The sequence below is a fragment of the Lingula anatina genome, chromosome 10 (genome assembly GCF_051362555.1).
Source record: "Lingula anatina isolate TDL-2025a chromosome 10, LinAna3.0, whole genome shotgun sequence".
NCBI classification, from domain to species: domain Eukaryota; kingdom Metazoa; phylum Brachiopoda; class Lingulata; order Lingulida; family Lingulidae; genus Lingula; species Lingula anatina.
The window spans coordinates 4,614,936-4,640,885 of NC_141776.1; the positions used below are offsets into that span (position 1 = coordinate 4,614,936).

Here is a 25,950-nt window from a genome sequence, read left to right on the forward strand (position 1 = left end):
ATATTTATACAGAACACTGACTTGCACTAACTGGGACAAATTGCAGTCAAAATGATTTATTTCCGCGTATTGGCCAATCACTCTTTTGGGAACCACATGATAACAGTTTGTACACGACAATGATCAGGTACTCATAAGACATTAATAATTTGTGGAGGGAAATATAGCTTTTTTGATACTTGTCACACAGATTCCTGGAAAGAATGCGAATATGAATTGGAATTGGGTAATTTACTTTACAAAGGTGCTGCATAATCAGAAGATTATTTACCATTGCGTGAAACGAGGACCTGGTGGAATGTTTGCTCCCCCATTAAAAAAACATTAATACGTTAATACCTGGAAGGATACATAAATAGGTGAACAATGAAATTCTCAACATAAAGGCATGAGGAAAGAGCACCTTGTCACTATAAAAAAGTCTTCAACACGCAAATTCGAAAAAGTAGTCTTTTTTAAAAAAACTTTCATGAAAATATCACTTGCAACGGTTTTTGATGTTCATTATTATTATTATTATTATTATTATTATTATTATTTTTACACAAAGGCACTCAATACTGTGAAGTTAAAAATAGGAAGCCTTCGGCCATCTTTTTACTTTCTCAATCTTATTAAGTGTGCACACGAAGCAATCAGTTAAGCACACGTTGTCCTTACAGTGTTTTGAATAAAACATAAACATGTGTCAGAAAATAGCTGCTATTGAAAGAATGTATACATATTATTGCATACATAAACAATAAATTATTATGTCGTTTTCTTAAACAATAAACAACAAACGACATCCCTTTATATCTTTCTCAGGCCCTGGATGTGCATATGAAAACACATATTTTTGTGAATTTCTAATACTAAAGCATTGCCTCAGTATTCCCGTCCACAGGGCACAGTAATTTTCACATGTTTTGTAAAATCATAATGGAAAGTGTAAATGATTGTGCTAGGTGAAGGCTTACACATTATATTAAATTCCATTGAGAAACGCTATACCCCAAAGGGGTTAGAACATGTATAAGAATGAATGCTGCAATTCCTCGTGCCATAAGTGTTGGCCTCTAACGTTTATCAGTGAAAGAGAAGGAATTTGGTGGTAGATATATTTGCATCACAAATAAATCCACAAAAATGATAAAATAATTCCAACCATTTTAAACAACCTTTACAATAAACTGATCTTTGTAATCAGTTCCCAATGTTGCTTCAATATAAACAGTAGATGACAGTAAATATAATAAAATGGTATCACCTTTACCTTTCCATTGAATGAAGTAAAATAAAGTTGGATTCTAGACGATTTCAAACCCCATTAGATCAGGTCTTTATGCATCAATCAGGCCTGGTTTTAATCAAGGCTGTGTATAGCGCTATCATAGGGATGACACTATACACATGGCACACATCTCTTATAATCTGGATAGTTATATCCTTGTATAAAATTCTGTTTTATTCACAGAGGCTGGATAAGCACCATTATAGTGGACAAGTGGATAAGGAGTATATCCAATATCTTCAGAGGATAGCAGCCATTTTAACCACTGGATAGCGCTACCCGGTCCTGATGAAACTGGATCCTTGACTTCAGGGATTTCTAGTGAACCCTGCTTCAGCCTCATTTATCATATTTTATGATTGAACTAGTGAAATCGCAGCAAATAAGCTTTCACTTTAAAGGTATATTTGCACTGATTTTAGAAATTAAACAAACTATGTTAGCCTAACTAGAAGTTTTTGAGTCCCTATGTAATTCAACCAACTATTATATTAGTATTCGTCCTTCCTCCCATTTTGTCCAGTAAGATACTTTGCTTCAAAGCCTCCAAACCAGCTTCCTTTCCCCTCAGAAATGCTCGTTGCTATGGTTGCTGGCAAAACATCATTTTTGGCTAATTTTGTAAAATCATCAGAGCTGAGAACATTGCAATTGGCGGATTTCATGATTTCAATTCCAAAATATAATATCACTTGCCAAAAAATAACTTGCGTTTTTTTATGAGACGCGATCAGCTGTCTTTAATTGGCTCATTTTCCGTATTCTGAACAAAACGGCCCTGAAATGAAGATAAATGTTTCACAGGTATTCAATTCAGCAGCAAAATGGAGAAATCCACTGTCAGATCCCCCCTCCCCATATTTGATAACTGGTTCTAAATGCGCCCATAGACATGTTGCCGAGGACAACAACCCTCCTATTCACATTTGAATAACCACAGGTTCTTGGAAAATATGCGAATTTGAATTGTAAGAGAATTCTTAACTTTTAACATGTGTTTCACACAGAGATTATTTACCACTGCGTGAAACGGGAGCTTGGTACAATATTTGCCGTTTCCATTTAAAAGACATTTTAAGACATTAGTTCTTGGAAAGAAACACCAATTATTGCAATGATGGTCTTTGTACCAGGGCTGTGGAAGGAACAACGTATTATAATTTAAACAGAGACAAAAATTATAGTAGTCTCTGTCACCAACAAGAAGGAAATCAACGTTTTATCAGCTTTCCGTCGTGATGATGACGTTTGGAAACATTTTGTTTTTGATTCCTAAGGATTTACTATGACGTTTGGAAGACTCTTTTATTGGTTAACTGAACTTCTTACACGTTTATCCTTAATTACTATTGCTCAAAACAGATATAATCCAGAGATCTATTACAAGGACGAAATTGTTGTATGTAAAAACGGATGTATTATTATTATTATCAATATTATTATCATCATTATACGCTGTCACCCAGTGCTGTGGTGTTTCTCCCGAGAAACCGTAACATCTCCATGGTCGGTTCTTAATTTTGCAGGCATATCTTCAATTCATCCTTAATTGCACTCATTTTGCACACGCTGCACTCAGGTAAGCACACGTTGATGAAACGGTGTCCTGAATATTGAACAAACACATTTACCTGGCATATATATTCAAGCCAACAGTAAATTGTCTCTTTTCCGAATACTTAACCAAAAGTGTGAAAGGGCAACTTATGTTGATAAAATAACAAATTATGACACCTTGTCAACCCTTGCTAATCTACGTCTTAGTGACCATAAACTCCACATCGAAACTGGGCGGCACACCAGGCCAAAAACTGAAAGGTGCGACAGAATCTGTCGCCTGTGCACCCAAGGGGTAATTGAAGATGAATACCATTTTATATTCCAATGCCCAATGTACAAAACAGACCGAGTCACCTTTTTAAGTAAAACCTCAATCCTAAAAGCTGATCCCAGGCCACCAGACAGTCATTTATGCCATGTATTTAACAGTGCCAAAAAAGATACTCTAGTGTCCCTCTCCAACTTTATAATCAAATCATTCAAGAAAAGAAGTGAAGTAGTTGCTCTGCTTGGTAACTCTTAGCATATATCCCTTAAAATGTCAGTGTATGGTCCCACTGTTGTGAGAAGTGACTCGGCAGTGGGACTGAACATGGCACAATATTTATATCTGTGTAACTTATTTACTTATCTGTCTTATGTAATTGTCATTAGTCGTAATTATCCATGTCATCAAACTGGCTTTAAACAGCTATGTAACCTTGGTTTTAAGTTTAAACATATTCTTTTTGTGTAACATGTTTATAGTATGTTTATGGTAAATTTAAAATCACACCAAGGTTTATCGCATTGCTTAGATAGAATATTTTATGAGTAATTTTACTGATACATATGTCCATTATATAAAGATGGTAATGCACTAACTGTATTGTATCGTCATTAGTATATCATATTGTACAAGGTCATGACAATCTATGTACCAGTACAGAAATAAATTGAATTGAATTGAAATTGAATATATTATTGCATATACATTAACAATTGTTAATGTATATTATTAAGAGTTAACACTGCCATTTTCCTACACAGTAAACATCATCTATATACTCAATTTTATGATATTTGATGAAAAAGGAAAATTAGACTGCAACAACATTTACAATAAATAATGTAGTCATTGAATCAGTTAAAGAATACAATTGTCTGGGCTTAACCTTTAAAAATACAGGTTCAATAAAAAACAATAATTTATAGAAAAAGGCCCTAAAGACAACTTTTTCTCTTAAAGCAGCCCTTTCCTCAATCAAGATATCATCTCCCCCACTCAATTTGAAACTATATGACAAAATCATCAAGGCCATCGTACTGTATGGGTGTGAAGCATGGTTTGAAGAAATATTCAAGGAAAAACAATGTTAGTGACCACGACTTGGAAATTGAACGGGGTCGCTATACTTCTCCTAAAACCCATACTGAAAATGGTAAGTGCCCCCACTGTAATGAAATTGAAACCAAAAATTCATTTTTACGGAAATGTGAAGAACATAGTGACATAAATAGAAGGCTCATGATACCTTCTAATCAGAAAACAGATCATGAAAAACTCGAGTGGCTGCTCAGTCTAAAAAGTGAAACATTTTTAAGAGCCTTACATATATGTTTAAATGAAATTTTGAAAAAAAATGATACACTCGTCACTGGCAATATAGTAGCTGTTTTATCCTGTGCTACTTCCCAGTAATCATTTCATATGTATTTTGTATTTATATAGATGTTATAAAACTAGAAGTAGATTAGAGAGCCTGTAAAATATAACTTGCAAACATTTTATTGCTCAATAAAGCTTTCGGGTTGATATTTACTGCATATATAAAAAATCAGCTGAGAATGGCTACGAACCATAGGAGACAGCATATAGGAGTGACATCCACAAGATCGTTCTTCGTTCTCATATTTTGGCCTCTAACCGTGATCAATGTAACAACAATGATTTGGCGGTAATATATGTAAATAAGCAATGACAAACCGCCCCGTTCCGTTGCAATCAGCAATGCGCAACTCAGTGGCTGAAAGGGTGGACGATAGGAGTAAGAGTCACGTCACGTTCGCCCCCATGTTGCAGCCGCGTGGCGTCACGTGACTATCTGGAGTCACATGTGGCTCTCATTGTCACCTAATTTTCTGCATATCCTCATTTGACTACTTATGTCAGCTACCTGTAATAAAATGTTTTAACTGTTTGAAAACAAAATGTTGTTTGGTGTTTTAAATTATGCTCACTTCATACAGCTACCTTGGGAGTACACTAGCTGTATGGTTTGTCTTACTATTACCGTAGGAGAAGACAGGTAGAATAATAATAATAATAATAATAATAATAATAATAATAATAATAATAATAATGCGTGCATGGGTTTACTATTAAATAAATAAATAAATAATATGTACATTTTAAAAAAATTGATGAATCAAATTCCTTATAGTGTGCATTGAATGCGCACTAAAATCGGGGCTTCAATGACTCGATCAGCCTTCAACTAGGTTATATTTTATGGGCACATTAGGAAAAGCCAAGACATCTAGTTAACCCGTAGAAACGTTATTTAGAGTGTATTTCTTATCCTATATATCGGTATTGATATTATGCCTAAAACCTGTACACCTGTACGTCCTCTTCATTTCAAAGTATCCACTCCCAAACAAACACAGGTAAGGGCAAACGGTTGGTTTTCAGCAGGAATTCACAGATATGTAGGTGGCTTATTTTTGGACACATTTTTTCGTCGAGAATTTTTGCAAGGCATTAATGTGATCACCCAGCTAACCTCTTGGATAGGATAGGCCATCACCAGTCAATCACTTATTTAAATTAACAGTGATTGCAGGGTGGTGTGTTAATACAGCAGGGAAGGATCCAGGTTTATATGGTGGAGGGGGGGGGGGCGGCAGATGCAAAGCCGACCCCCCCCCCCCCCCCCCCCCCCCCCCCTTTGGCGTTAGAGGTGGAACAGTACGGTTTAGAAATATAATTTAGATGGTCAAAAATTTTAATTTCAAGACTCTCAATATATCATGGGTCCATCGGTGTGATTTTTTTCAGGGTGGGGGGTCAGGACCCCCCTGAACCCCCTCTAAATCCGCCACTGATACAGTCCATAGTTGGCTTTGTCTATCAAATCTGTCATGAATTAAGAAAAAAAGTAAAATGATATAAAATGAAAAGTTGAACAGACGATCTAAGTATGCCAGCTGTTCTTGCTACAGGGAATGGACATCAGGCGGGTCTTGTCAGCCAACGTGCACGTGAAATCTCTGTCAAGGCATGTTTCGTGCCAAATTTTAGCCTATAAAATGACTCAAGTCTTGTGAAGTATACAGGCTGGCGCAATATATTTTTATCTAAATGACCCGAGGCCAACACCCTGAGCTTCAGAGATAACTTGACACTAACCTCTTCCCTATAGCCTATCTTCATCGTGTCAAGTTACCTCTGACCACATTCGATTGCCTCCGCCGCCCGCCAATCAAATTTAAAGCCCGCACTCAATGACTCATTGAACGATCTAGCCAATGAACGCGAACGAGTCAAAGCGCGCTTTGTTCAAATCCGGACCAATCAAAGATAAGGCTGAATATCAGGGACTTGCCGTAACCTGTGGGCAGCACGCAAAATACATCATCCCTCAGTAGATAATTATGCAGGGCATCAAACTGCTCTGGTTTCAATTCCGATATACCCCACGCTTTCTTTGTGTACGGTTATGCACTCGGAACTACTCGGATGTCTCCGCACTCGACAATAACTATGTTGTTAGTATGGAGCTTGCGGAATCAGCCGAGGATTGCCGATTGACGGTCAACCAATCAGCGTTTTCACCAAACTTTGGTGAAAAATTTTGAAACATGGATTCGATTGGCTTATATAAACTAGGTCAAACTATTTTCGTCAGAGGTAACTTGACACGATGAAGATAGGCTATAGGGAAGAGGTAAGTGTCAAGTTATCTCTGAAGCTCAGGGTGGAGGCCAAGGACCCCAGACTGTAGCGGAGTGCTGAAGCCACTCTTTACTGGAGTGCAGTTTGGGTGACACGGTAAACAGGCGGCGGGCTCTCGTCGGTGAGACTTGCACACGAAGGGAAATTTCGCAAGCGAGATATAATAAGGTTTGTTAAAGAGCACTTTTAATATATAGTTTCACAATGAACAAATTATAAATTTGAAAATATTGTTTTTTTAAGTGTTCGTATAATTATCGCACATTTAATTGTCGAGCCGCATTTATTCAGATCATTAATTTAGACTTTAGTATCATATATACAGTTATGTAGGAGAAAGACTATAAGTTGTAATGCAGTAGAAATAAAATTATAATCTACTGATAAAAGAAAACAATTCTTAGATCTATACACCCTTCATCTAAGTCAGCTGAATACTTCTGCCGTTGGGTAATCTCCTTTTTATACAAGTAGATTTTGAATAATTTTTTTCGCTCGGGCACAAGCTATAATTATCACCCTCACACCTCTAGATCGGGTTCCTTGCAATTGATATTTAATTTCATTTTGTAAGAAAAAAAAGGGATGGTCAGATGGACCTAGACCAAGTTGTAACAGGTTGTGGAATAAAGTGTCATAGTATTGGTTTTATTTTATTTTATTTTTCAAAATCTAAATGTTGCACAACGCTAGTAGATGGTTGTCTGACCGGAAACACGGAGAAAAATTTGGTCCCAATCTATCATTCTGCTTAAATGGATAAGTACTCTTCGTATGAGATCTATATTTCACAATAAATACATTGTGAACAACTCACAGAAATATTATTTATTCTGTTGTACAAGAAAAACGGCAGTTATAGCTATTATTCTGATATCTGAGCTTGTCTTTAAACCATGTGACCTCCAATGATGGCTAAACAAACTTTTGAGAAAAAAAACAGGGACTAACTTTGAATGTACAAATGTATTCATTAACCATTGGTAAGCACGGGGAAATGGTTGTTTACTCCAGGAATTTTTTTTTTTTTTTTGCCAAAACGAAGAGTTATTATCCCTTTAAGGGCTATATACTTGTGACTGATTAACACGTGAATATCAAATTCAAACCACATAATCAAAGTTACTATCTTCATAGTAAATACTACCAAATAGAATATAGTCAACGATTCTATGGTATTTCAAATTAAAAACGCAATCAAATTTAGTTTCCAGAACTCTACAGCCTGTTTTATCTTTAGGCAAAATGTTGGAATATTAAGACTAAGAAGAAGTATATGTCTCATACGATATAAAGGTCCACTGTTCTGCACTGCAGGCTAAAATATCGAGAATTTCTTGTCCACCTGGCAAATATAGAGCAGTCTTTCAATACTATCGGGTAGTATAAAGAGTACGAGCGGAGATATACTGCTGTTTTACATAAGGGTCAAGCCTCTCAAATATTTGCCTCTGGTGATAATCAACAGAACATTCCAGATGATGCATATCTTGAGTATTTTGAGTTTACTAACTGTGAAGACCGCCTTGGTCGGGATGGCGGTATTCCTGTTGGTGATGTCATATCTACAGAGGAAGAAGTACAAACTGCCGCCAGGACCTCCACAGCTGCCGATACTGGGGAACTACTTCAGTGAGACAATTTTAAAACTAACTCAAATATACAAATAGCAAATATTCACAAAATATCTTTATTTCATTAAAAAAATATCGCATGAATCAACAAACTTCTTTCTTTATAATTAATGATTTAAATCCTATTAGCATTTTGGACACTGGTTACATGTTTTGCAAATCCAATCAATTTTGGTTTACTCAATTAAATGGTTTAAAAAATGAGCTTATCTATTTTTCCATTGGAAAGTTATGTGTATATAATTTCAGCATTCAGAAAGGATGGCCGAATGTATGCTGTCTTTACCAAGCTCGGGAAGTCATTCGGTGATATTTTCACTGTTAATTTCGGTACCATTCTTTGTTTTTATATTCTTGTAATTTTATTGTCATGTATAAGGATGCAAGTTTTAAATCTAAGCACGTATAGGTACTAGTGTTCAATTTTCCTGGTATATATTAAAGGCCACACTTATCGGTCTCTCTCTCTCTTCCTTTTTTTTTTTTTATTTTCGGGGGGTGGGGAAAGGGTTGTGTGTGTTTTGGCACAATTTGAATCTATATTTTTCTTCAGTACAGTTTATTCGTAGGGCATATTGCGAGATGTCTATCATTCTGTACGATAAAGGACAAAAGGACATTAATGTATTGTTCTGCACATTTTGTGCTTACAGGCTTTGGTAACACGGTTGTAGTTTTAAACTCTGCGGAAATGGTTCACGAGGCGTTTGTTGAGAAGAAAGAAATATTTGCGGGGAGGGACGACATAAGTTGGAAATGTGAGTAACAGACAGTTTGTATTGACAGAGAGGCCTCCAAACATATTTTGTACGATGTTCTTCTTAAATACATTAATTCGGACGATATGGATAAGTGGACTTTTCCAGTCGCCATTGTAAAATACATGTACAAGATATTGTTCATGGCGCATGATTGTTGTTTTTTTTTCTTCTTTTCAGTAATCAATATTTGAATTTGTAAACCAAGACAAAAGTAAGATGAGTGGGTGATTGTCTTCATTTCTTTTGCTTTTGCATCACATAATTAAAATGTAGTTACACATAACCGCACTATGAATATTTTTTGTCAGTTGAACTCTTCAGCGGAGGTTTCAAGGACATAGCTTTTGCCAATTATGGTCCCGTGTGGAAATTACAAAGGCAAATGACTTTAAAGGCATTCAGGTATAATGATCTAAATATTGGTTTACGTTTTGGTACACTTATAAAGAGGAATATCATCTTGTATAGGTATATCTGCACATTAAATACATGTTTAGATCCAGTACTACTGTACATGTGCCTGGCTACTTTTTTAACTTACTTAAACAACCCCCCTTCTGTCGTGAATGTATAGATAAACACACATGACTTGGTCAAAAGTCATAGAGGGCATTCCCAAAGATTTAAATCTACCCAACTAGATCGACCTAACTCCCTGGGGGTTCACGCTAAATTGCTGTCAGCCGACCGTACAATGAAGTTAATTACCCCCTCACAGCTTTTAGTAGGCGGGACAGACTGGCTAAGCTGACAGTAATCTAGTGAGACTCCCCACGGTGATAGATCGATCTAAAATCTTTGGAAATGGGGTCATAGATGTTCATGCACTGTTTTCACCGTTTAGGACATACTTAGCAGGTGATAAATTGGAATCATTCACGAGGTCCGCTTTTGATGAAGTCGCCACCTTGATTGAAAAGGAGACCGAGCCATTTGACATAGATGTTCACATCCGGTTACTTGTCTTCAACATTGTCTGCAAGATGGCGTTTGGGAAAAGGTATATCATTTAAGTACATCAGTTAAAGTGCTTTATTTATGTATGTAAACATTTATCCTCTGAAAGGCACGTTCAAATGCCCCTTCGCGTATCTTTACAATACACACTCATCAAACTGCACTGTGTCTAGCCAAAGTGTACCGTCTGTGGCTGCATGTCCTTTGAATTGTAAATATTCCACTAATACCGGTAAGGGGAGCTGCATTGGTTTTGTAATTATGATGAATTTGGTGTTATAAAAAATGGACATAAAGAGACATCTAGTATAACACAATTTAATATGGCCTCTGCAAATATGCACACCTTCCTATTATTATTGATGCTACTGGGACAATATTCTTCATCTCAGCGGCATATAAGTGAGAATGCAGTAATGCAGTAATGAAGATGACGGTGAATGTGTATATCCAGATAAAAGTATATAACATATACATATAAAATTTTGTGATCAAAGGAGATCCTTCGACCGAAAGTTAAAAAGCTATAAGCGTAAGCATCAAAAGGATAAACAGAATGAAATTAGCCGACTCTGCGCGGAAAGTAAACAGAATTATTGTGAATTCTGGAAACTAATAGGAAAGTTGGATATAAAGAGCCAAAGGTGCAACAATGTACCCTGGGAAATTGTTGATGACAAAGAAATAATAACTGACAAAAAGCAAGTACTTGCTAGATGGCAAAGAGACTACCAAAAACTTTTTAATAATGTTTCACCTGACAGCTTCGATGATGAATTCTTGAATTCTGTAATCGCCTCGGAAAACGATGAGGGTTTACACTTAACTAACACTTCATACGAAATTCAGCTTAATGGCCCTATTACACGAGATGAAGTATATAACGTTGTGATGGGACTAAAGAATGGAAAGTCGGTTGGTTATGACGGTATTCCGGCTGAGGTACTTAAAAATAACCAGAGCTGCGAGTTGCTTTTCAAAATAATATCTACATGCTTTGAAAAGAGTGACATCCCAGATATTTGGAGAATAGGAATAATAACACCCATTCCCAAATCAGGAGAGAATGACTTGCGCGATCCAATGTCGTATAGGGGGCTCACTTTAATGTCAATCCCCAGCAAAGTTTATACAGCAATACTAAACGCCAGACTCTGCAAATGGCTCGAAAATAACAAGAAGCTAGCGGATGAACAGAACGGCTTTAGGCGCAACCGTAGCTGCCAAGACCACCTATACACTTTGTACAGTCTAGTTAAAAACCGCAAACTTGACAAACGTCCGACCTTTGCGTGTTTCGTCGATGCGCGCAAAGCATTTGATACAGTAAACCGTGATTTACTATGGCACAAGCTAAGGAAAATGGGAGTGAAAGGGAAAATACTTGACGCAATTAAGTCATTATATCGCGGTAACAAATGCATGGTCAGAGTAAATGACATGTACACGGATGAGTTTCCGGTGCTCAACGGTGTAAAGCAGGGTTGCAACTTATCGCCCACTCTATTTTCCATGTATATTAATGACCTGGCAGATGATATCCGAGGTTCTGGAATAGGAGTTCAATATGAAAATCATACCATTGGAATATTAATGTACGCTGACGATATTGTGCTTTTAGCGGAAACGGAAAATGACATCCAAAGACAGCTGGATATTTTGCATCTATGGTGCAGAAAATGGCGAATATCGGTTAACCGAGACAAAACACAAGTTGTGCACTTTCGAACAAAAACCACTCAATGTACTGGAGCAAATTTCAATTGTGGGAACATTGTCGTTGACGTTGCTGAAAGGTATAAATACCTAGGCTTGTGGTTTACTGAGCATTTAGATATGCATTTTACCGTATCAGAGCTAACGAAGTCAGCGAGCAGAGCGTTATTTGCTCTACAGTCTAAGTACTTTCTTGTTGGTGGTATGTGCTTTGAGGTGTACAATAAGTTATATAAGACATTAATTGAACCTGTTATGTATTATGGGAGCGCTGTCTGGGGTTTATCGTCCTTTCCCAAGCTAGACTCGTTACAAGCTAGAGCTGGAAAATTCTTTCTCGGAGTGCGTAAACACACTACAAACATTGCTGTAAGAGGGGAGATGGGTTGGCCCTCAAACTTAACTAATCAACGTACGGAAGTCTTAAGGTACTGGAATAAACTAAAGACATCAGATGAAACCAGGCTAATAACAAAAATCCACAAATGGTCGCTTTATAAACCGCGCACCTGGGAAAGTAGAGTGTTGTCGCTTCTGTCTCAGATGGAACTATATACGGAGGGAGACCTTGTCAACATTTCTTTGGCAAAAATAGTTTTAAAAACTGCGGATGAAAATTTATGGAAAATTAAGATGTGGGACGACAAAAAGTGCACGAATGGCAATAAACTACGAACATATAGAACATTTAAAGGTGAACTTGTGACAGAATCTTATTTGCATAATAACTATCTGACTAGAGCACAACGACGGACCTTTGCTTCACTACGCTGTGGAAGCGCACCCCTCAGAGTGGAAACCGGGCGTTATTCTAATACACCACTAAATGAGCGCATATGCGTTTATTGTTCTTGTAATGAAATAGAGAGTGAGAAACATTTTTTAATTAACTGTGAGCTCTATAAAGACATCAGAGAAGAGCTTTTTAACCTTGCAAATCAAATAGACGGAAATTTTAATGTTTTTAATAACTATGAAAAGTTTATATTTCTTATGCAAAACGAACAAATACAATTTTATACAGCAAAAAAAGCACATGCAATGATGTGGAAAAGAAGCAAAGTTAACAACAAAGAGAGGGTTTAAAGTTTTATTTATAATATCCTTTTTTACGTATTTTATTGATAAGTAACAATTTTAATGAACTTCTTTGAATTTTAAATGCAGTAGCACGGGTTTTAGTCTCTCATAACCCTCAGCAGGGTGGGTTTTATTTATTTAAAACGTGAGACGTTAATAAAATTATTATTATTATATGTATATGTATATGTATATGTATATAACATATACATATACATATGCAATTGTGTTGTCAATACCATGTTAATCAATCTACCCAGTAAAAGCCCAGTCGGGACCATGCGGTTGCCACGTTATTACCTGTACTTCCACATTGTATACGCAACGTGTTATAACCACGTAATACCAGCGCGTAAACCACGCGATCCCAACCTGATGGACACTCCAAAACATTTTTATGTCTTAAGTTATATAATGTGGAACTGGGCTGATCATGACGACAAAATAATAGAAACAAATTGTATTTGATAAAAGCACTTATACTTTGATTATCACTTATATATGCATGGAAACAGTGGGTTTTATGTTTGCTTGTCGAGATAAATATTTTCTAATTCTTTTCAGCTACAAAATTGACGAACCTGAGTTTGTATGGTTGAAGACAAATCTGGAAAAGACTATGCAAACCTTCTTTGGAGGTGTAGTTCCTACTGACGTCATTCCCGCCTTGAAGTATTTTCCTATCCCATCATCCCTCAAGATAAAACGACTCACGGATGACGTCATTGGTTTTCAAAAAGCCAAACTGGAAGACCACAAAATAAATTTAAAAACAGGTTTGCGATTTGTTTACATTTCACCCAAAATTAACGAAACTCTGCCTTTTCATGTGGATATTTTTTCGGAAGTGAGCGTACTGTTATCACTCATCGGGGTTAAACATTTGATGAATTAACTGTTACCTTAAATGCTACATGACTCCCACCTTGACAAAGTAAGTCTTAAATCAAGGTGCATGTCCAGGGAGAAGTAGGGTAAACAGATTTTCTCGCTTATCCAGGCATCCCTTTGATTATCTGTCACTTTCAATTACTTGACTATTGCCACCTACTCAGTTTCCACCATATTAAAATATTTATAAAATAGGTTGACCTATTCATCTCTTTACTCCACCTTTACCTGGAGGATAGGTGGTTATACAGGTACTTCGATTAGATATTTAATAATTCTTTCTGCACTTGTACTCAATGAAAGAGGAATTTGTTGTAAAATAATTTGGTAAATGATAAAGTTGTATTATCACACTAAAAATATTAATTAAATGAATGAAATATTTTAAACTTTACACTCTTTACTTTATATTATTTAAAGGGATAATAACTCTTCGTATGAGATCTATATTTCACAATAAAAACATTGTGGATAACTCATAGAAATATAATATATTCTGTTTTACGACAAAAACAGCAGTTTTAGCTATTATTCTGATACACGTATCTGAGCTTGTCTTCAGATCACGTGACCTGCATTGATGGCTATACTCTGTTGTAATCTCTTAGATTTAAAAAAAAAAACTTTTTAGAAAAAAAAACAGGGACTAGCTTTGAAAGTAAAAATGGATTCATTAACCATTGGTAAGTATGGGAAAATTGTTGCTTACTCCAGGAACATTCATTTTTTGGTCAAAACAAAGAGTTATTATCCCTTTAATTATATTCCTCTCGGAGAGGGGGGGGGGTCGTCCGGGGGAAAATTGTCCTGGGGGGGGGGGTTGTCCTGGGGGAATGACTGAGAATCATTTAAAATATGAATGTTTCTGTTAAGGTGAGGCCAGAGACATCATGGAGCAGATGTTGCTACTGAGAGAGGAGCTGACAGATGAAAGTGATGACAACATCAAGGAGTCGCTGACTGACACTCGCATCCTGCACACCTTATTGGATATATTTGTCGGTGGGTACAAAAAATTAACGCGACATGTATTTAGCTTCCGTACTCTATAACGGTAGATGCTTTGTCAATGAATACGTTGAAGTTTTATTTCATCATAGTACTCGATAACAAAACCATATGTGTCGTTTGTACAGCAAAGTCACAGTAGCTTTAATGTTTCCTTCAAAAAGAAAAAAAACATTTAATTAGTTGCCAATTTACTTATAATTATAATAAATATATTTTATTCAGCTAATAGATATGTCAAATATTTATCCAAAACTAGATTCCCTCCGAGCTCTTAAAAGTGATATTAAACTGAAATAATAATAGTTATAATAATAATAATGATAAATATCATCAATTTGGATCGGAAAAAAATATAACGATTAATTACACGGTGTATAATATGATAATTATAATTAATTTTTTGAGTTAAAACGAGAAATAGCTAAAGGGTAAAGTTATAGTCTTGTGACTTGGTAGAAATGGAAACAAACTAAAAGCGGGATGATGAAGGTCGCTCATCGCGCGTGCCCTGCTCCTCTCCAATATCTTTCAACAAAGATATTCCCAATATATGGTAATTCACGGCCAGTTATCTCATTGCGTGTGTTTACAATACTGTCCAGTTTCCCCCTGACTCCGTTGCACCACTACATCACGTTATTATAGCAAACATCCAAATATTCTCTATCGTGGCTGTAACACTGCATTTTAAACCCAAAATAAGTCTTAAATTCCTCAAAATAAATCATCCTTACAATCCGGATTAAAAGTAACATATACAGGTACATGTAAATATTCGTGACTGATTACTTGGCCTATGTTTGTTCAGTTTTGAGGTTTGTGTGCAAAATAATAACTACATATTCCTAAGATGTCATAGATTAGCCTTCTGTAGAATAAAACTTATATTTTGTAGCTGGAACAAATACCACATCAGATACGTTGAAATGGATGATTATGTATGTAGCAGATAATCCGAAGATTCAGGCAAAAGTACACAAGGAATTAGACGGCTTAGGTAAACATATTCCTCTCTCTTTTGTGATGATTTTGAAATATATCTTACTTGATAAGCCACATAATTCAGTATTATAGAAATCGGCATATTAGTACACGTAGTTGAAATTTTAACAAATTCCAAGACGTTGGCCCCATTGTACAAGTACTTTTGTTTTGGATACTTTGACCCTTTATGAAATATTAAACAAGATTTTAAGAATTTATTCCATTTTCTACACAGGTAAAGATTTCGACAATCTCCGTCACTGCAAATCCAAGTTGCCTTACTTTGAGGCAGTTCAACGAGAGGTTATGCGCATGCGCCCTGCTGCCCCGGCAGGTCTTCGTCACCAGACCCTCTGTGACACCAAACTAGGTCAGTTATCATGACTCTCATTTGTTTTTGGTTTGGTGCGCCTACAGGGGCATAATTTTTTACATGTGAACAGACGTTGTAACTTTGGGCAGCAGCAAATCTCAAAAAAAAAAAAAAAAAAAAAAAAAAAAAAAAAAAAAAAAAAAAAACGCCCCAAATATGTATTCCATGCTTTTCGAATTGACAATTTTCACATTCCTAGTTTTGCTACTAACATCTCCAGTTAACACGACGATCAATTGCATAGCTAGCCGTTAGTAAAATTAAATATATGGGTACCCTTGTAGCAGTGGACATTTTGTACATAAATGCGGTAAGAGTGTTACTTTTGATCGGAGAGTATATGTATATGTAGAAAGAGATTTTAGTTGATCACGCGCGCACTATAAAATAACCATTGATCAGCTCGTGTTATGCTGTCTAAAGTAAGTGAAAATTAGGTCAAATGTCAATAAGGTGGCCTGATAGTAGAATGTTGATGCCAAATCTTTATACCCTTATGTTTTTCACGCAGGTGGCTACGATATCCCAAAGGGCACTCTTGTCTATGCAAATTTTTGGACAATCCACAATGACCCGAACATTTGGGAATCGCCGGAGGTTTTCAAGCCAGAGAGGTTTTTAAACAAAGATGGCAGCTTGAAAGAGTTGGATAACAAGGTTTGGGTGCCGTTCAGCAGTGGCAAGAGGAAGTGCGTGGGAGAAGCACTTGCCAGGGCAAACATCATGATGATTTCGGTGAGTGCACGTGGGCACAATCTAAATCCATTCTGGGACATACACGGTACACATTTTAGCACATTTGTTTGGTCTGCAGGACACAGAGTTTTTTTATTTATTTTTATTTATATATTTGTATTTACTTTTTTTATTAAACAGGACAAAGTAGGTATAAATTAAACTAATGAGCACTTCATCAGCCTGATATATACTAAAATATTTAAATACAAAGCTTATTAAATTGGATTAACTGATTTTAACCCATGATTACTTTAAACTTTCCACCTTTAAAAAGCTTGCAAAGCATATTCATATATAACTATACATCCCTAACAGAAAGCATTGATCTATTTATTTGCAGGCACTATTTTTCCGTCGGTTTAAGGTGAGCTTCCCATCAGGCCAAAAGCCAGACTTCGAGCCTTCAAAACTTTATGAAATAAGTTGCAGCCCCAACCCTCAGAAGATTATTGTCCAGAAAAGAAACTGATGTTTGATGCCACGACGGTTTACGCAGACAGTTTTCAATAAGTCTCTAACTGGGTTGTTATTTGGAACACATTGATTAGATGGTTAACTGGCGTAGATAACAGTATTCTGAAAAGTTGCTGTAGTTTGGCTTAAAAATTGGCACTGGAACATATCCCCTATTATATCGCCTATATAATCACAGCATTAAGTCCTACAATCAGTACAATCTTTTCGAAAGGCTCAGGCCTTCTATTTTATCGGTATGACAATTCCTTTGTTTGACGGAACATCGTAATTAGAGATCAAGGCTCACATATCTCCCAAACAGAATGATAATTACACTGACATTATGGCCAAGGCACGAGTATCAAATTATAAGAAAAAGATTTATCATTAAAAAATGAGTGCTTTGTGTTGGAAATTAGCAAAACTAACTAGGAATGAAAAGTACTGGAAAAAGTGCCATTATATCAGGTTATTTCTTCTAGTCGTTTTGGAATAAACGAGATTTCTTCCTCTAACACTATATCTCTGTATTCTTGTAAGCATCGAGGTTTTCAATACAAAAAGGGTCACACTTTTTTTTATCCAATCTTATGTATAACACGGTCACCTGAGCCATTTTTGTTCCTTAGATAGGAGCTTCAAATATCTTTCTAATCGAGGCGAATCGATAAATAATTGTTGCTGTAAACCAAGACTGATTGCGATAACTTAATACTGCGCATGCGACACAGGTAAGTTTACCTGCCCAGCGGCTCAGGTGTGCCGACAGGTGAGTCTTCATCAGCCTCGATGGCGCCTCTCCGGACGCATCGGTCTCCCTAATATCAGCCAATCGCGTCCCTCAAAACCTTCCAACATTCTTCCAAGATTTGCTCACTAGCCAATTACGAGGCGTGGAGCCTTCCAAGATTAATATCGTTGGAAAATTTCTCTCATTTGTTTGCATACCAACAAGAAGTACTTCCAATATTTCTTTTTTTTTTTCATTTAATTTTTTCTCGGGAAAATTTGTACATTTTCAAGTTTATTGTGATTAATAATGCAAAGTTTTATCGTTTTAAAACTTTTTTGTATAAGAAAAAGGTTATCATTATTATCATTTTAGACTTCAAATTTGTGGAAAATTTAAAAAATATCATTAGACAATTTCTCTCATTTGTTTGCATACCAGCAAGAGGTACTTCCAATATTTCTTATTTTTTTCATTTAATTTTTTCATTCTGAAACAACTTCATTGGCAGCCCATAAATACACGGAATCTTTTTAAACGTTTGATATACGCACACGCTGCTTTTTACAACTTGGCCCAATAAGACCTTATATCAATTTACGACCCCCCCCCCCCTTCAGTTACGCTCTTCAGACCATTGACTTTTCATGATGATAATTCTTTTACTGTCGCTGCACCCAAGGAATGGAATTAAGTGCCACTTTCACTGCGTATGAAAGACTCTCCAGCTACATGTACTTTACAAATGGCATTCAAGACGATATATATATATATATATATATATATATATATATATATATATATATATATATATATATATATATATGACTTTTGAATTCATGTGATTAAGTAATATTTCAATTTCTACATTGCTTTAATTAAATATCCTGCTTTAGTTAATTTTTTAATAGCTTTTATATTACTTCTCCCACGTAATTTTCATTTTTATCTTAAAGGCTATTAAACAAATGTGGGTTTTAGACTTAAAATAAGTATTATTATTATTATCTGTGCAGCAATTAACTCCTTAGGCTGAAAAATGTGGCAACGCCTCTTTACGCCCCCCCCTTTCCAAGCATGACCGTGTAAAACTCGATCATCACCTGTGACAAGTCACCTAATTGACTCGCTCTAGACGTGTGGTTTCATTTTCGGAAGTCGGACAAGTGGATGGGCACAAACTGCGGTTGCCAATAGCTTTTATCTTGAGTAAATATCACATCTAATTTATCTATGTATGTCAAATGTTGTAACGATCGATAAGAACTGCGCAGCAAGCAGTAATATGGTGGAATGGAATCAACAGGCGTAACATTTTATCACGTTAGGAGATCACAGGTAAAGGTATTCCTTTGATATAAACAAATATTTTATTAATTTAACAAACAATGATATTTTTCCTACTATCGGTAGATTTCCGACTTTAAGGGAGCCAAATATATTTATTTTGAGTTCTATGCACAGCCCCAGCCCCGACCCTACGCTATATGTTCAGATTTTGTCACAAATGGCAGTCTCTGGTCTGCATCCCCGTTTACCACCAGACAGAAATCGCACTTTTGGGACAATGCTGTTTACTAAGCTAAATCAATGAGCTCCCAACACTACTTCTATGTGATGTACTAGTAACTGTGCATTGCCAGCTGATTTTGATACATTTTATTGTGAATGCTCCTCATTAAATTGGAATTCACATGGCGAACTTGTACCTGTAACCCCCACTATATTTATGAGCATTTAAATGTGTCTGTCCTCCTTTAATTATCCTATTATTCCTTCGAGGTCTGTCACACACCCCCCCCCCCCCCCCTCTTTCTCTCTCGTCACTTGATTTATTAAAGTTTATTTTCGGAATTTAAAAAAAATGGCAATACAGTTTACTTTAATTTCGAGATTGAATCTTTGATTTTCGGCTTATCAGAGGTTTAGGTGTCTAATTCTCTCCTGTAACAGGCGTTACATACTATTATTTTCTGAAGAATTTTTGAAGACTCCATGGACATTAATTGTGATACTTTTGGCACCAAAATTCTATGTTTGGTACCTCAAGAAATATTGCAGTGCTCTGTTTATTAAATAAATTAGTATCTGACATACTTTAACTGTTAACTTCTTACCTTTTGATTTTTCAGATAACAAGATAATTCAAAGACAAAACATCCGTCATTTGATGACAAAGTCACTTCCCTTATCATAGCACATAATCAGGGAAACGAAATTAAACATTGGCAAACAAATTCCATACGTTTTAAACACATGAATGTTATGGAGGAACTCTGATAAAAATCACACGTTTTGTCAGAGATATTGGTTCCGCTTGCGAACACATTGCTTAACAACAGTGACATGGCTTACAGACAAGCAGTAGCAGGTGAGGACATTCTTGATCTCTTATGTAGGATACAGTTGTCGCCGAAGTCAACGCTACCACACAATGTATTGGGGCTGACTGAGCTTGGCATGAGCTGCGCTGATATAGCCAGTCTACCAGAGTCCATAAGCATATGCAGAAATGTTAAGAGGATTTTTGCCAGAGGTAACAAGTTAACTTCTTTACCGCAGTCCATAGGCAACCTGCCACACCTCACACTGTTACACCTAGAGGAAAATAAGTTCACTGCATTCCCTACAGCACTCTATAGCCTTGATAACCTCGATACGCTTTACCTGTCTAACAACCAAATATCTGCCATATCGGTCGAGATCAAAGGGATGCATAAGCTTAGGGTATTCTGGCTCAGTCACAATGCTTTCACCACCTTCCCTGCAGCGGTGTGTGGCCTGACTAACCTAAAGGAGCTGCACCTAGAAGGCAACCAAGTAGCTGATGTACCAGGTGAGATACGTGAGATGAGGGGGCTAACAAGGTTCTTCCTCAGTCACAATGCCTTCACAACGTTCCCAAAAAATCTATGTGGCTTGACGAACTTAAAGGAGCTCTACCTGGATGGCAACAGAATTTCTGAAATCCCAGCAGATATCAATAGGATGGCATTGCTTAAAATACTTAACCTTGCGTCCAACAACATCACCCACTTGCCACCTCAAATGAAAACTATGAAAAATCTAACAGAACTTGGTGTGAGCCATAACCCACTGGTACAACCACCAGGGCACATTACAGCGGGAGGAGTTGATGCAATCAAAAGCTATTTGGAAGCATTGACTGACCGAGACATAACCGGATGCTTTAATACCAAAGGAGGTGATGTTTACCAAAGCGATCACTCCACCTACCTACCCGAACTTGGATTGGTTTTCATCACTATAGTGGAGGGCAGAGGCAAGAAGGCTGACACTGATGTGAACAGGTCCATTCCTGAAAGTTTGACTAATGATCTTTTACAGTAAGTTATTTTTCTTTATCCAGTTTTATCATTTCGCTGTATAATTGGTGTCACTGAAATGCACCAGCCACATTTCTCTGGTTATAGGGGTAGGCAAGCGAGATATGTTGTTTCCAAATGTTTACTAAGACCCCATTCAAATAGGTTATAGATCGATCTATCCCTGTGGGGAGTCTCACTAGATTACTGTCAGCTTAGCCGGCTTAAGCGTCTGTCCCGCCTACTAAAAGCTGTAAGGGGGTAATTAACTATTGTGCGCGCTCGGCTGACTGCAATTTAGCGTGAACCCCTAGGGAGTTAGGTCGATCTAAATCTAAATCTCTGGATCGATCTAAATCTCTGGGAATGCACCCTAAGACATCATTCACATGAAAAATCCAAATTCCAAAATTCTTAAAATCCATTGGCGGTATCTAATGATCACGGCCTGTGCCCTGAATACCCCGCGGCGTTATTATCTAGCAGAGCGAGCGAGTTACCTCCAAAGCTGTAATTAAATCTCGGTTGCGCTCGAAGGAGATTCTGACACCTGGATGCATGCGCAGTAATACGTTAGAGGGAAAGAAAATGGCGTTTACAGATACTACTGCGCATGCTTCTAGGTGTCAGAATCTCCTCCGAGCGCAGCCGAGTGTTAATTACAGTTTTAAAAACGACTCGCTCGCGCTGCTAGTTAATTACTAAAGTTTCACATCTGTATCTGGTTCGTTGGGGACCCAGTAAATCACAGAACGATTCATCCCATAGCAAAGTCGAGGTTAACAATAAAAGTTTCCTCAACCAACAGAAAAAATGCAAGTTTCTTACACCGTTTTTGACTGTTTCATCAGGGAATAAAAATTCAGGTATTATATGAGAAGTAGCCTTTCCTGAGATTTATTTACTTATTTCAGATTCGAATTTGTCGACATGTTTGGGTTTGGAAAGGACAGCTTTCAAATATATGTCTGCAGAAAGCACTTTAGAAATTACACCGATCTTGACGTGATAAACAAATTGAAGACCTTAGTGGAGGAACATGGGGTGGATTGCAAAGTAGTAGCACACATATCTTCTGCTCCTCGACGGTTATCATATTTCTGTGGCAGGGAACCACCCGGGCCAGCGGTAACAATTGTAAAGGACACAGAAAATAATAGATATGGATCCCTTGGCAGTTACTGTCGCACAGATGAAGCGGATTCTAAAGTCTATGTCCTCACCAATGCCCATGTCGCCAGCGAAGGAGATATAAGGTTGATCCAGTCTGGTGGATCTCAAGTTCAGAGTGTTAAAGTATGCATGCATCAGCGGAAAGGTAAATGTAATTGGAGCATTTCTACAGGCACAACACCATCTTCTTTTGTTGACATCGCAGCCATAGAGGTTCCAAGCCTTGGTCTGTGCCCCGGGTTGGAGAGGGATCCTGTGGTTGGCATCTTTAGTGGCGAGCTTGGAAGCGTTGTCGGGCAATCCGTTTATAAGCATGGCGCCAAAACAGGGCTTACGCATGGTGAACTTGTAGGGTTCGATTTTGTATCGCGTGATGAAAATTCACGTGCCTTTAAAGGACTTCTCTACGTGAAAACCACGAAGGGTGATTTCTCCAGTCCTGGTGATAGTGGCTCACTCGTTCGCTTGACAAGGGACAAAAAACCTCTAGCTATGGTGTTTGGCGGTAACGTGGAAATGAGAGGCGATGGAAATGGAGATCGAAAATCTTTTACCGCGTGCTTTTTACTAAGCGATGGATTAAAGGAGTTGGAAAAAGTGTCAGGTAAAACATGGATAATGGAGGATGAAACGCGACTTCAGTGCTTGATGGAATAATTCCAAATAGTGCTGATTGTCCCGTACAAAATGCGTATAGACAAACGGAATCCTAATTGTAAGGTAATTGTACTGCCTCGTTTATGTGGCAGTGTATGCAGACAAATGTTGTATACTGGTATTTGGGATTGAAATGAAAGTTTAATTTGCACAATTGTACCACTACTATAAGCGTGAATCCTTCTGACTGCCTGATTACCGCATTCCCATCCTCATGTTGTTTTGATCCCCCTTTTGTATAAATTGCGTTTGTTATTAGCAAAACTGTAAGTATCATTATCAAGAACAAAGTCATATTGTGCTGCTGGTTGATAAGGATACAGCAGTGGGATTTTCTACTACTATGTGCAGCAGCAAAGCAGAGTGTATTTTATATATTTTAACACCTCTTTTAGAATGCTAGGCCTCTGGTTGGTCAGTTGCAATGCCCTTATCTGTATAGTATGCATATGTTTACGTATCACTCATTATTACCATCATACAATGGATGAACTTGTTTGTAGGCCTCTGATTGGACAGCTACCGTTCTTTGTTGAGTGACCTTTTTTCTGGGGTTTTGATTGTTCAATTTCAGATATTGTTTTTCAGATATAATATGTCACTTGCTACTAATATGTCAACTGCCTTAAAATTCAACGCAATGCCGTCTGATATTAGAATACGTCTTCTTCCCACATTTCTATGAGCTTGCTACTTCACGCAAGACGTTACATGTCAAGCAGACAATTTGTTGGGTCCAGCCAGGCGCCTTGCTCCGTACATTCGTGCGCTGAAACTCAACATTTATATAGTGCAGCCCTTTACAGTGCCATTATAGTCACTGTATATGTGTCTCTATAAAAGTGATTTGGGAAACAGGCACACGCCACCCATTGGCGTTGAGTATAATACAGAAAAGGTGGTGATTATACAAGTATACGTTGGGAAAAAGAGAAGGCATTTTAATATGTTAGTATGACCGCAATCAGCGAGCGTCTACGTAGACCAAAAGTCTCAACGGTAATGGACCACAGGCTGTGATTGCTTGATGATGCATAATTTTAATTCACGTATTCGTTGTCATTTGAATGAAAAATGAGGATCCAAAACCTGGTCAAATTCTACATTGATCTCGACAAGTGTGGCCCAACCCAACCCGTTCTGAACATAACACTATCAAAACACATGTTTGAGGGTATATCTGCCAAAATTCTGTCTCCTCTGGCGTGTTGGTTCGCCCCAAAGATGCTATATATACAGGGTTGTCGTTTTAAAGATACATCATAATCACCATGTTTATGTTGTAATAGTAATACATAAATGTATGGACCCTCCAGCACTTATATCCCAAAAGCATATATTGTAGCAGTGTCACAGCTTTGTGAATTTGGTTTTAAATTGCTTAAAATCTTGAATTATTTTCTTTCAGGATAATTTGTCACATGTCTACCGTTTTTAAAACACAAAAAAAGATTAATAATAATCACCGTGTTGATGTTGTATAATAAGTAAATAAGAAAAAACGAACCTAGACGGTATTAAGATCAACTATTTTGGTATAGAGTTTGTGTGCCTTTTTCAGTGACTAAAAATAAATAAGAAAAATAATACGTGACGTAGGCCTACATGTATGCGTAAGGCACGTATGTTAACAGTGCGTACTTAAGATTAACGACATCAACATTGTGTAACAATGATAGAGAATAATATTCGTTGGGAAAGCCCATTGAGCCCATTTTTAAAGTGTTTAGTATTTTTATGAACGTCTGTCCTTTTCTTGCCTTGCGTATCCACGAGCTAGCAGAGTGCATACATGTAGTGTAGGTGACAGCTGTGTGTGCGTGTGCGTGTGCGTTTGTCTATGTGAGATGTATAAAAGCTAAATCTATTTATATAAGTTCCGGCAAAGTGGAATATAAAGGCTCTTATTATAACTAAAGAATCTAGCTTTTGGTTTTTCTTTTCTCATTTTGTATTAAATTTACTTTTCATGTGTTGCATTTATTTATTTCTTTTTAATTTTAAAATTATTATTTTAATGTTATTATTTATATATTATTTATATATTAACGAGTAAGGGAGAAAATTTATGCAAAAATGAGGGCTTAAACGATTATTGGTAAAACCGTTTTGAATGCGACCGCAGACGTACGTGAGCGAATTTTTTCAAATTACTTTTTTTTTCTGCGGCGCCCTACTTGCTTATTTATATAATAATGATAAACCCATCCATATATTGTGACCACCTTTTACCTACTCAATAATTCAGGAAGAAATTATAACTCCTTAGTCACATAGAATACAGCTGAAGCAGCACCTTCGCCATGATTTTGATTGACAGCCCCGACCCAAACAGTCTGTTAAGACACGCCCATCATATCACGCCCTAGATATCACATAAACTTTACTCTCAAATCTAGCTATAGGGGCTTTAGATGTCCTCTGTCGCACCTTGTAGAATTTATAATTCTCATTTTAACAACTTTTGAATTGTGTCATGCACCAGCTTGACGAAATTTCAGACTTTTTATTCAAGGTGTACGGCAACTGCTTTCATTATTGCACGCCACCTGGTGTCGAGAGTTTGTAACAGCGGGGCGGGGCGGGGGGGGGGGGGGGGGAGGGGTCGACACCGTGACTGCTTAGTATTTGATTTCTAAGGCTGAAAACTAGGGCAAAGTCTTTTTACATTCCTCCCTTTAAGCACAACCGTG

General features: G+C 37.1%; 2 protein-coding genes across 3 annotated transcripts; both read left to right on the top strand.

Moving 5' to 3' along the window:
• Positions 1 to 6,802: 6,802 nt before the first annotated feature.
• On the top strand, positions 6,803 to 17,624 carry LOC106155933 (steroid 17-alpha-hydroxylase/17,20 lyase). Of its 2 annotated transcripts, XM_086998066.1 has the most exons (12): positions 6,803 to 6,938; positions 8,249 to 8,402; positions 8,654 to 8,734; positions 9,058 to 9,162; positions 9,474 to 9,567; positions 10,010 to 10,165; positions 13,483 to 13,694; positions 14,683 to 14,811; positions 15,716 to 15,817; positions 16,040 to 16,174; positions 16,689 to 16,912; positions 17,256 to 17,624. In XM_086998066.1, the coding sequence occupies exons 2-12, from the start codon at positions 8,249 to 8,251 to the stop codon at positions 17,382 to 17,384; spliced, it is 1,521 nt and encodes a 506-aa protein (XP_086854192.1). In that variant the 5' UTR covers positions 6,803 to 6,938; the 3' UTR covers positions 17,385 to 17,624. The 2 variants fall into 2 exon arrangements, with proteins under 2 accessions (XP_086854192.1, XP_086854193.1); XM_086998067.1 differs by lacking the exon at positions 16,040 to 16,174.
• Positions 17,625 to 19,349: 1,725 nt separating this feature from the next.
• On the top strand, positions 19,350 to 25,172 carry LOC147759427 (uncharacterized). The gene is made up of 3 exons (XM_086998175.1): positions 19,350 to 19,439; positions 20,234 to 21,448; positions 22,342 to 25,172. Exons 2-3 carry the CDS (start codon positions 20,448 to 20,450, stop codon positions 23,255 to 23,257), a joined length of 1,917 nt encoding a protein of 638 aa, XP_086854301.1. The 5' UTR covers positions 19,350 to 19,439; positions 20,234 to 20,447; the 3' UTR covers positions 23,258 to 25,172.
• The last annotated feature ends 778 nt before the right edge of the window (positions 25,173 to 25,950 follow it).